Source organism: Theobroma cacao, chromosome 5 (assembly GCF_000208745.1).
Source record: "Theobroma cacao cultivar B97-61/B2 chromosome 5, Criollo_cocoa_genome_V2, whole genome shotgun sequence".
Classification (NCBI taxonomy): Eukaryota; Viridiplantae; Streptophyta; class Magnoliopsida; order Malvales; family Malvaceae; genus Theobroma; species Theobroma cacao.
In genome coordinates this window covers 9,146,295-9,158,567 of record NC_030854.1, presented here as the reverse complement: position 1 = coordinate 9,158,567, position 12,273 = coordinate 9,146,295, and the positions used below count along the sequence as shown (strand labels likewise).

The window sequence follows — 12,273 nt, the reverse complement described above, 5'->3', positions numbered from 1 at the left end:
TATCTTTAGAAATCAGACAAAATGTTAAGTAACATACATATGTGCATTGGACGCGTTGTCTTTCCTTCCAGTCTCCTTCAACTCTAGCTTTCACAGTAGTCTTCTCTCTTTGTTGTGGCCTAAGAGAGTAGGTAACCTTACCTGCCTTTGATTTATAATTAAGCATAGGTCTTTATAGCTGCGTATATACTGTAACACTATAAGAGTCATAGAACCATAGTTACGATGAGATCAGTTAAGCTTTTTCACCTCTACATTTGAGTTGTAATGAAATGCAGGCAAAGTTTACTTTCTCAAAATAATAATACTAACTTCAATTATGATGAATTTTTTTAATGAGATGAAAGAAATGATTAATCAATTATATCTTCATTGCATTGCATTCCATACAAAGCACCAATCAAGGCAGTATATAATTGTAACCAATTGCCTAACAAAACAAGAGTCAAGAACCATTAATTGCGAGATTGGATGAGTATTGAATTACCAGGTGCTTGCTCTATGAATTTCCTCCAGCTTTGTGCTTTGGATGCAAATATTCTTGTAAATTTGGTCGTTGGGACCACACATCGATTGAAAAACGTTGTACGCACTATATATCACGACCATTATAAGTTAATTATGAACAATGATAACGGAAAATGCACGTCAATTTATTTATTTATCTATTATTATATATGTCTAATCTTTATTAATTTCTAAATTCAAGCTAGGTTTTGAAGTTTCTTACTTTGCTTATTATTGGTTGATTCAATGGTTTCAGTAATTAATGTTCTATTTTTCAAATGTTTGATTATACCACATATTATTCAATTTTGGGTTCAAAATATTTATAGTATTCAACTCCACATTTTCTTTACTTTCTCTATTCTCTGCAATTCCAACAAGTGAACGCTTGTCCAAATATATATACTCTAGAAGCAATTATTTCAAAATCGGATGTCTTCACAAGTTGTAAATCGAATCAAGTATCTTTCTATTTCTTTTTAGATTGTTAAAACCTTTGAATTCGTGATTGATCTAAGCTTTTAATTTCTCCCTTCAACTACCATTTATTGGATTTATATATGTTTGTCATACTTACCAGTGGGCTTTCAAACTTTCCATATTTTTTAAATTTAAAAAGCATAATCTTTACAAAAACTCTTAAACTATTTAAAAAAATTTAAATAAACTTTTATATTAAATCAAATTCTAATACTTTTACTTTGAGTCAAATAAACCCTGCTACTAAAGGTTGGCTAATTGTTGTTAATAAAAATATCACTTATTATTTTTTAAATCATGCGGTGTTGATTTAGCATGTTGACATGTCAAAGTGAATGATGATACAGTATATTGATGTGTCATAATGATATGATCATATGACATTTTTCAATTGTCACATCAAGTCATGTAAGTATAAAATGACAAATGATATTTTGATTAATAGTAATTAATCAACCGTTAGTTATAAAAGTTTATTTGGTTCAAGTAAAATTATACAGACTTAAATTGAAAATAATAGAAGAATAAAAATTTATATGAATTTTTTTAAAATAGTTTTGAGACTTTTTAAAGTATTATGGCAATTTAGAGTTGTTAAATAATAATAATAGTTATAGTATTAGTTTATAAGAAATCAGTTGGAGCCAAGCCCATGGAAGAAATCAGGTCCAAGAATTTCAAATGGGCCAATGGCTTCAGGGGTCTGCCCATACATGACAGTTCTCAACTCACTCATTCCCAACCTCTCTCTGTGACTCAGAAAGATAGAGAAAGAAAGAGAGTGCTTTTTTCTTTTCTCTACTGCTAATGCAACTTAAAAGTTCGAGGTAAAGGAGAAGGTATTGGCTTTCAACTTCTTTGCTTGAATTTTCAATTGGGTCTTTGTTGTTTTCCTTTAATTCTATTTATTTAAATTGCTATCCATTTTTTATGTGCAACTATAATGGTTTTTAGAATCAAGGTATTGTGCTTAAATTGAACGTAGTTCTTCTTCTTTTCTTTTTTTTTTATGATCAGTTCGAGCTTTCAGTTTGAAGAATTACCAATGGATTTGTCTCATATGGAAATTTAGTTTTCTTTTTTTGCGTCAATAAAAATCTTCTTTTTTTTGGTTTGTAAAATGTGATTTTATTGATAGATAAAAGTTTTGGGTTTTTGAAATGAGTGTCATATATTGGCAGACCAATTTCCCAAGTAATGTTTGGCTTACTGGGTATCTTGCTCTTGTGTTCTAAAACAGAGCCCCTACTGGATATTTTGTTTTAGTCCTTTTGCTGATGAATGAGCGACCAAGAAACTTTACTTGCTTTCTAGTCCCGTTTCAAGATATTTGATTTCTGTGTAGAATGAAATTTCAGTTTGCTTTTTAGAGCTATTTGTATTTTATCTTAGTTTAATGGAGTAACCTGTGTTACTGTTGATAGTTTTAGATTAACTCTCATTTAGTGCTTAAAGTTTACAGTTTAGCTCAACTGCGTAGTTACGAATGATTCAATGAATCTTTTATTATGGATCACTGGGGATTCAGACAACATTAGATACTCGTATATATGTGGTTCAATCATCATACTCCGATTTTGCAACTGTTAGCCAAGTGATATGAAATTGTCAATTATCATTTAAGCAATTCGACAATGTACAATAGGTTCTAAGGCTCTGTTGCTGGGGAACTTCTTAATTTTGTGTTTGTTATTATGTTGTAGTACTTATTTGTCTTTTAGATTATTGTTTATCTATATAGGTGCGTAATGCATCAAGTCTCAGTTCTTAGTGCTCGATGCTTCAAAGGAGGCACTCGTAGGTATTCCCACTGACTCATTCTTGACATTTTATTAATTTTTGGCTGCAATGCTGATTTTTTTTTCCCCATAAATTAAACCTAGCGCAACGGAAAAATATACTTCACTTTGCTCAGTTGTATTTTATATTCAGTGTATATGAGGACAGCGTGGCACTTCAACCAAACATGTTTGGTTTAGTCTGTTCTTGTATAGAATTAAATCCTATGTTTATTGAAATTAGCAACTTTGATTAGTTTGGTTTTAATCCAACTGCCTGAAAGTGAAAGTCACAATTTAATACCATGCATTTGTAGTTGAACTTTTTCTTCTTTATTACAATTCTCCTTGGCTCAATTATTTCAATCACTCTTAGTTCAGCTGTTTCTATCTTTTTATTATTATTTCCCTCTTGCCTTAAGGAACATAAAATGGATGCTCCAAGCAGAATAGGTGACCGGTCAACCAGTGATGTTGTGGTGAGGCTACGAACACAAGAAGGGCGTGATGAGTGGATATATTGTCACTCCGACATCCTTGTGGAAAAGAGCAAATATTTTGCTGACCGCCTCTCTGAGAATTGGCCAACATGTCAGATCCTTGACTCACGCAATTGTGTTGAAGTTTACTGCCAAGAGTCAGACTTTGATCACCATGTCAATGTTCTACGCCTTCTTTATGTTGTTATACATGGCTCAGTTGATGACTTGTGGAATGGTGTAAGAAATGCTCTTGGCATTCTCCAGGTCGCCATTGAACTTGGGTGCCCACAAATTGTTACTGCTTGTGTGAACTACCTGGAAGCCGTCCCTTGGGAAGAGTCCGAGGAGGAGGAGATTCTAAGAATCATACCAGGCATGGGTGCTCAAGTGGAGCCAATTCTTGCTCGTCTCCAACCAGTCAATCCGTCAGCTATACATGGGATTTTTATTTCAACTCTTCGATTTGCCACGTCATCACCGCCTTCTTTGATGAATGATCTTAAATCTTCAGCTCAAGAGCAGCTTGAGTACATGGTAACTGAAGATGATGATGCCCCTCTATTAATTGCCGATGATGATATCAAATCTGAGGTAAAAGATTGCATAGGGAGACTATTTTCTAGATTTAACAATCTGTTAGAAGCTTTTTTATGTGAGCCCACTGAATCCGTTGGTGAGGATGGAAGGATGAAATCATTTCAGTCCTATTTAGGAGATTTTTTGTGGGCTTGTCAGTTGTTGGCAAAGTTGGAAATTATGAGGGAATTTGTTAACAGTTGGGTGGATGCATCTGACAAAATAGTAAAGGTCATGCAACCAAGTCCAACAGTGGAAATAATTGAGACAAAACTAAAGGTTGTCGAGGTTGTGGCAAAAGTTTTGGAGTCAATAGGGTATGGCACTGTTATTTTGCCAACTGCTAAACGACTTCACATGGTGAAAGTATGGCTTCCATTTGTGCGGGTTACAAAACCTTTGATTGATTCTGTCACAACTAATGATGAGGATTCTTTAGCATTTAAGTTAGATGGTGAACTATGGCAGTCGTTGGAATCAACATTTGTTTCCATAATTCTTGCATTGCCATCCGCAGACCAAGCTGAGATTTTGACTGAATGGTTAGGAAATGAGCATGTAAGGTATCCAGATCTAACTGAGGCATTTGAGGTGTGGTGCTACAGGTCCAAGGTTGCCAAGCGGAGACTGCCATTTTTTGGGGACAACCATTGTATGACTAACACACTTTGAACCATTTCTCTCATTTTGTTTAGGCTCTGATTCAGTAACCATTTGCTGAGTCAAGCATTGAGCATCCAAGCTTTTTAATTTTTGTTTCTTTGTATAGAAAGTTGCATTTAGAAAGGAAAGAGTCGTTGACATGAAGAGGCGTCTAAGTTAGCCCCTTGTGCTCTTTGTTTTGGTTTGAAATTGAAATACCAGTGTTGGTAAGTTATGTAATGCTAGGTCCTTTGTAATTGTATAAACGTGGAGGTGATTAATCTCATAGATAATAAAAATCAAGGTATACAATTGTCGCCTGCTGGAATTTGCAATCAGATTATCAGTTTTGTGCTGGCTAACTTTGATTTTCTACACCAAATCTTAGTTGAGAAGAACTTTTGAGAAAGTATTGATGGGCATGAGGGTTTCTTTTATTGCATGAAATTAGCTAGTATAAAGGGGAAACTAGCTTCCCAGCCTTCAGCTTAAAGCTGATTCAAAGTATTACAAGGTGGTACGGTACATATTTCCGTGGGGAAGCTTCAAACTGAATTTTAAGATGGAACACATGAAATGGGCTTTATTTGTACTATGAAATTTATTGGTCAAAGAAACAGAATTACAGAAACAAATATGTTTTATCTGCAAAATGGAGGGTAGAGAATGATAGATTTCATAGCTAGAGCTATGGTGCCATCCCATTGGAGCCTTCTTTGAATCTTGAGAAATGGAGTGTGATTTCTGGGACAGAAGGGCTAAAAGTTGAACAGGATTTTTATACATCTTAGCCATTTTTTAGTGCTAGTTAGAGTTGATCATTCCAAGTATACTTGCTGAAGAAGCAATTTGGAAAAAATAAATATTCAAACAGAGAAGAAAAGATTGAATTTGAAGTATACTTAATTCTAAAAGAGAAGGTTGAATTCAAATGGATTTATTTAATCCTAATAAAAAATTCGATTACTCTTCTTTTCCTTAATTTAATTAAGCATAGTCTTCAAGTTGATAGACTATTGCTGCACTTTTGTCTCATGCTTGATGACTTTTTCAGCCACCATCCTTTCTTTTCCTACCCTTTGTTTATGGCTTCTAATGGGCTAAAAAAAGGGGTATCTTATCTCAAGCCTTTCCAAATTATATTTTATAAACTCTTGCTGACTATATCCATTTAAAATCTTGACGTTAATTTATCACTGCATGCAGTACTCATGATTTCAAGATGTTTCAATCTCCTAGCATTGATAAAAGAGTAAAAATTGAAATCCTATTTATGATAAGCTCACAACAAAGCTACACTTGAGTATTTGATTCATTAGTTGATGTATGATTTCTCTGCTTAAAGAGTAAAGCTGGAATCCTTATCCCCAAATCCCAAAAAAAGAAAAAACCTCACAGCAAAGCTTGAGCACATTCATCAAGAATGCTCCTGGAAATAATGTTGCTCCCTAGAATTCCAGTTGCAGCGAACACGGCTTCTAAGATGCATTACTCAGCAGATAGTTTAGATAAAGAAACCACTATAATTACCCAAAAAGACAAAATGATTTTTTGTAACCCAATCTTATTTGTGTTCTTAGCAATTGATTAAACATCAGCACAGAACTAAAATTAGTAAATTCTTCCTCATCCGTTTGATGAAACACTACATTCACACCCAAATTGACTAAAATTTGATATACCGGTATACCCAAGTAACTAATTTTATGACATCAATCCATCTATCCAATCCCCAAAACTTACAAAATTAATATACAATCCTCAAATATATGCTGAGATCCTAAACTGTCTAAGGACTCCAATTGTTCTATGCAAAAAGTATAAACCTATACTAGGTGAATGTTCTTTCTTTACACTACCATGCATTTTCCTTGTTCCCTAATGGAGAGAAAATGATGAAGAGAACAGCAAGAAATAGTGAAAGAGGAACCCTGAAACCATACGCCTACAGGTTTCTTGAAGCCTAATGGTCTTGCTCAGATCATATTCATCAGGCAACAAAGTCTGGTAACAATTGCGCCGCAAACCTTTTTCTGTTCTGAATGCTGATGTTCTCATATGCAGCCGAAGAGTGAGGTGCAGAAGGGTTTATAGTAGCAAACTCATTTGGTTCACCAATGTCTAGCCTCCTCCCCATTTGGAGGTTTGGGTTTGGGAGAAAAGTCTGATGAGTCCCGGATAAGGAGAGGTTTTCACAGTGGGGAAGACCAAGAGTGAGGGAAACACCATTACCTGAAAACCTTGGAGTGAACTGTTCTGCATCAAACCTTCCAATTTCTCCAATCGGGTATTGCCCAAAACCTCCCATGAAATTTGTATTGGTTCCCATGAAAGAGTAGCCTTCTTTGCCAAACTTCATAGAAACCTCATTGTTTGCCTCACTTTGCTTGATATCGATGTTTATTGATGGGACACTGCTTGGGGACTGCAACAGTTCAGTGCTCCTTGGTTTTTTTGGACTTCCTTGGGTGATCCCTTCCAATTCGGATGATCCAATGAGGGAGAATCCTGACTGGTTTCGGACATTTCCTGCGAAGGGAGACGTTGAAGCCGTGGAAATGGACATTGAGGAAGCATTCTGGCTTGTGAGATTGTCCTGTTTGGAGTTTAAACTTTTAACGTGGTTCTCATTGGCAGGGCTTTTCTCTGGAGCAGTGGATTTAGATGCTGAATCTTCATTGTTCTGGCTCTTGCTGCTTTTATCCTCTGAACCATTCTGTTCGTGCTCCTTGACTTCCTCCAAGTACATCTCTTCCACCATTGGCTTCCAAAGCCGAACTCGAGCATTTATGAACCAATTAGACACCTGAATTATCACAAACATCCTAAAATTAGACATGCCACAACTGGGACAAGACAATGCTAAAGAACGCAGAATTTAGCCTGTACCTGGCTCCTAGTAAGCCCTGTTTGCTTTGCAAGCATGTGTTTGTCCGAGTCTTTAGGATAGCTGAAATGCAAATAAAGAAATCAGATATGATTGAAAGATGACAAGGACCTTCCACATTTAGAAACTTTAAGGAATATTGCAAATTTGGCTATGATAATACTAACGGATGGAGAAAGTGTTCGAAGAGCCAAGCTCGAAGAACAGACACTGATCTTTCTGGTAATCCTCTTTGGGGTCTCCAAGCATTGTGCTGGATCATTCCCAACTGCTGAAGTGCTCTTTGTTGTCGAAGGTGATGATCGACAAACTTAAGTCTCGAGCCCTCAATTTTCCCTCCTAGGCAATCTTCCTCACCTAAACTCTTGTTTGCAGCTCGAATTTGACCAGTTATTGCATCTTTCAAACACCGGAACTGCTTTGAGATGGTCTTTAATGCAAGAGCTGTGTATGTTTTAGCAGAGCCAATTCCAGCTGCTTGCTCAAATGAGGAAATTATGATCTGCATCTGGTGATGGTATTGCCTGTACCGATGATCAACCTGGAAAAAAACAACTCCAAATCAATGTTGTGGTTGAGCCTGTACTTGGGACCATCGAAAAGAACATTGAAATTCAATCTTGATAACCAGATTTCAAGAATCTGGCATACAAATTTTATACTCTTAACTGTCAAATTTCATTGATTTGAAGTCTAAAATAAAACCATCGCTTTCAATTTCAAGAAAATCAAAAACTATATCTTCTTCTTGAAAGATTGATATCTAAAGGGATGAGACCTCAATATTATAAAATTCGAATAGATGACTCCATGAAAGTAACCTTTATCCCAGTGTTTTCCAGGATTCTTACTATTATTATATCATCCGACTCAATTGACAAAGACTCAAACTCAACTTCCCCCATATTTAGAACAATATTTTCCTTGAAAAACACAACTTCCCCAAGAAAACAAACTTATTTTCTTGTACACTTCCGCTTTCAAATGATCAAACCAAACCCACCAAAACACATGCAATTGAAAACTATATATACACACAGACATGATAAATATCAATATAATTTCCATACCTCATCAAGCATGCTGATGAGCTTTGCTTTCTTCATCTGAATTTCCTGTCTCTCTGCCGTCGTCAGCTCGGCACCGCGCTTCCCACCAGCCTCCCCACCACCGGAGCCATCTCCAGCCACCGCCAATGATTCTCCAACAGCCTTACTGCTATTGTTATTATTTCCACTACCCTTTTTAGCCAATTCACTCTTCGTAATTCCAGTATTGTTAACATTAACAACCTCATCAAGAAGTTCTTGAGCAGCCTTCAAGTACTTGGAGCTCAACAGCACACTTTGCATACCCGACACCCCATTAGTCACCCCTGAACCCGAAGAAGCGGACCCGCCTGAAACCCGCATGTCCTCACCTGAAACTGCTTGAGCCTGTGATCCGTAACCAGGCTGCTGTTGTGAAGAAAGGCTCAAAGAGAGTCCCTGTTGAGCGCGTGGAGTGTCACGCGCTCCTCCAGAAGGGTCAATAGGGTTGTACAAGTTGTAATGGACGCGCTGGACGAGGCCATGCAAGGGGGAGATGTCGTGGGAACTAGGGTCCTGGTTGGCGCTGGATGTGGCAGGAAGTGGGATGCCGACGAATTGCTGAGTATGAGGAGACGGAGCGTGAGGAGAGAGGGAGTTGGAATTGAGGAAAACGAGGTTGTTTGCCGGTGGAGGAGCGGTATCCGAGTACTGAACATAGGCAGGGTTCATAAGTACCAGGGTTTGGAGACCATCAGGTGCTTGGATTTCGGGGTTGCCATGAAAGTACGTCGCCATGGGATGATGTTTTCTTTCTATGAGTTTGCAAAAATCTATGTTAGTTTCTGTGTTTTTCCTTCACTGGACAGAAAAGAGAAAGACTGAGTAGCAGTACTTGCATAGTCACATACATTAAAAAGAAAAAAAAAATCCATCCATAACATCAGTCACAACAATATAACACGAAAGCTTACACATGTTTTACCTTATTCTTCACAATGAACCCAGGGTCTTTGAATCAACCCATTTAAGGGCTTGCTTGGTTGATGAATTGTGGGAGAAAATTGGAGAGTTACTTAATTCTTAGAGTCGCTGATGCAGAAGGGATAAATGGGATATTGATGGTCTTCGGATGATCAAGTGGATCCTGGAAAAATCAAGAGAAAGAAAAGGAGTGATGACCCCACAGAGTTCAAAGACAAATAATTGTGATTGGTTCAAGGTTTGAAAACAAGCCATGTTAGTTGCCGTTTCTAGTTCTTCATATTCTAGAGCATGAGGACATGAGACGAAGAAGAAGGAGATGGAGAGGGGGAAGGAGGGAAAGAAAGCTATGGTGTTTATATAAATATGGAGAATAGGAGAGAGAAGGATCAGGTACAGAGATTGAAAGAGAGAGGCAGAGAGAGAAAGGAAAAGAATTGATTATAGACTATCGTAATAGTTAATAATATTGGTACCTGGTGTGATGGTAATCTGAGTGTGCACGTGCTTCATGATCATCTCCACTGCAAAGGAAGAGAAGGATTTTCAGCTTACAATGAAATGAACCTAAAAAAAAAAAACCAGCAAAAATTGAAAAGAAAAGCTTCCAGAGTTAATAGCTAAAACACCATAATACAAGAGGAAGAGACACCACTCCATTCACTACTCTATACCCACCTGTTTGAGTATGATCTATCTATGAATTTATCATCTTATCAAATCCCTTCGCAACAGAGAGAAAGCTAGTCCTTAATTTGTCAGACTCAAAATCTCTGGCCTCTGCAACTCCCTTCAGAGAAAAGGGAAAAAAAGAAGGAAAGAGAGAGATGGGGTTAAAAAGGCTGAGAAAAAGATACCCATCTTTATTCACTTCATTATCCACAGATTTATGGCCATTTTCTTCCAACTTTTATAATTCCCTTTTTTTTTTCTTTTGTAAAATTTTGAGAGAAAAATATATTTCTCTTTCAAGCAAACTAGGCAGATACATAGTAGGAGCAGTAGTAGTACTTGTACATGTTTTATCTTGAGCTTTCTGTAGAGCAACTGTGAAGGGTTGTTATCCTTCACAGATCACGAACGCCCCCTTCCGCTTGTCTACCTTTCTCTTTTATGGCTTTTTAACCAAGTACCTGCGAATAGATCAAAACAAGGGAACTTCTGTGATTTGACCGGCCCTTTTCAAATCATTTGATGCACCCAAGCAACTTTGATCAGCTCTACACACCACCTTTTCTTTTCTTTTTCTTTTTTATTTCTGTGAAAGGAAGAGAAAGAGAGATGGTTTCTGATATGATATATAAAAGCCAAGCCTTTAAAAGAACAAAAATATATAATAATGAAATTTTTCCAAGTGTGCCACAAAATTACGAACAGCTGAACAACGAGGAAACATCTCCTTCCACGCCATAGCTTAATCAAGAAAAGAAAATTACAAAAATAATAAAGTAAAAAATATGAGATGATCATCATCATCATCATAATGATGATGATGAACAGAGAGGGTGGGGGGCCCCACTCCTCAAATCAACATTAAATATCTCTTTGTCTTTTTCCTGATTATTTTTTTTCCATGATTTTTAGGGCTATTTTTTGTGGTTGGATGCCAGAGTTTGAAGATAAAGCAATTAAATTGCCAAGGAACACAGAGCCAACCACCTTCGCACACCTACTTTAATGCTTGAAAAAAAGTTAAATAGAATATGAAACAAATACTAGTACTTGTACAAAATACTACCTACATTTCTGTATTTACAAAATTTAAAGAAAACCCATTGTTTGTCTGAATTTGAAATATAATAATAAAAAGAAAAATGAAAAACCTGTGGAATCTACCCAAAAGTAAATAGTTTGATCTATGGAAACAAAACAAAAACAGTGGGGTCCCAATCAAATGCAATGTATTTGTGAATTTGAATCAAGTGTTCCCAACTGTGTGGGTCCTACCTGAGTTTCTCGTTAGCAAAATTGAAGAAAATTACATAAAGGAAACTCTATATGCTATATGTGTCTATTAGCTACTTTCTGACTTTAAGGTTTAACTTTTTTTTTTTTTTTCATATTCTGTCTTCACCTTCCTAAGCAGCCTTTTCCAGGGTTCCAAGGGATTACTAAAAAACAAAGAAACTAGAAACCTGAAGGTGTCGGGTAGCAATATAGCAAAAAATAATTTACTAGTAATAATTAATTAATTAATTTAAAAGGGATAAGAGAGGTTGACCTTGATGGAAGAATGAAATCCAAGAAGACCACTAGGGGAGCTATTTAATTAACTCTGAACTGCAATATCTACCTAATCGTTTCCTGTGTCTGATGAGCCACATTTTCGAGGAAACCTTGCTATCACCATCAGTAACAATTATAGTACTAGTATAAGAATGAGTAGTGACAGTCTTTTTGAGGTTTATGATGTTAATAGGACTGGTTTTTCAACTATGACACATTTTTGTTTCATCGTCAGGTAAACAAATCTTTATTGGTGGCTGTGGGCGCTATAAATATAGATTCATTTATATTTATATTTTAAAAAAAGGGTTTTGAATTTATGAGCTTTAGTGAATTAGCTGTCATTCTCTGATGAAATCAAAATCATCAGCAGTCTTAATTATTACCAAAGTAATTCTATATATATATATACACTGCTAGTTCCTAGGATTCTCCCATGAAAACTCGGTGGGGGGGAGAAACTTTTCACTTTTATATGTCAGGTAGAGATCATTAACTTTGGGTTTCACTGCCAGTGAAAGCTTCCCTCCACTGATTCCATAAAAAGTATGCTCAAAACTCAACCTGAAGAGTACCCATGTGGCCAGTCTCTTCCCTGAGCAATAAAAGGTTCAACTTCTATTCTCTCTCAGTTTTCTCATTGGCTGAGACGTCAAAACGTTTTCCTCCTTTATTTAAAACTA

General features: G+C 36.4%; 2 protein-coding genes across 7 annotated transcripts; one reads left to right on the top strand and one right to left on the bottom strand.

Moving 5' to 3' along the window:
* On the top strand, nt 1,729–4,803 carry LOC18598409 (BTB/POZ domain-containing protein At3g05675). Of its 2 annotated transcripts, XM_018120516.1 has the most exons (3): nt 1,729–1,826; nt 2,729–2,788; nt 3,188–4,803. In XM_018120516.1, the coding sequence occupies exon 3, from the start codon at nt 3,197–3,199 to the stop codon at nt 4,493–4,495; it is 1,299 nt and encodes a 432-aa protein (XP_017976005.1). In that variant the 5' UTR covers nt 1,729–1,826; nt 2,729–2,788; nt 3,188–3,196; the 3' UTR covers nt 4,496–4,803. The 2 variants fall into 2 exon arrangements, with proteins under 2 accessions (XP_017976005.1, XP_017976006.1); XM_018120517.1 differs by lacking the exon at nt 2,729–2,788 and having other exon boundaries at nt 1,734–1,826.
* Nucleotides 6,049–10,799, bottom strand: LOC18598408 (BEL1-like homeodomain protein 1). 5 transcript variants are annotated; one of them, XM_018121594.1, is made up of 8 exons: nt 10,376–10,799; nt 10,043–10,154; nt 9,841–9,931; nt 9,366–9,527; nt 8,423–9,241; nt 7,520–7,893; nt 7,355–7,415; nt 6,049–7,271 (listed from the first exon to the last, which is right to left on the bottom strand). In XM_018121594.1, the coding sequence occupies exons 5-8, from the start codon at nt 9,176–9,178 to the stop codon at nt 6,456–6,458; spliced, it is 2,007 nt and encodes a 668-aa protein (XP_017977083.1). In that variant the 5' UTR covers nt 9,179–9,241; nt 9,366–9,527; nt 9,841–9,931; nt 10,043–10,154; nt 10,376–10,799; the 3' UTR covers nt 6,049–6,455. The 5 variants fall into 5 exon arrangements, with proteins under 5 accessions (XP_017977083.1, XP_007027983.2, XP_007027982.2 ...); XM_007027921.2 differs by having other exon boundaries at nt 9,841–9,888; XM_007027920.2 differs by having other exon boundaries at nt 8,423–9,195; nt 9,841–9,888.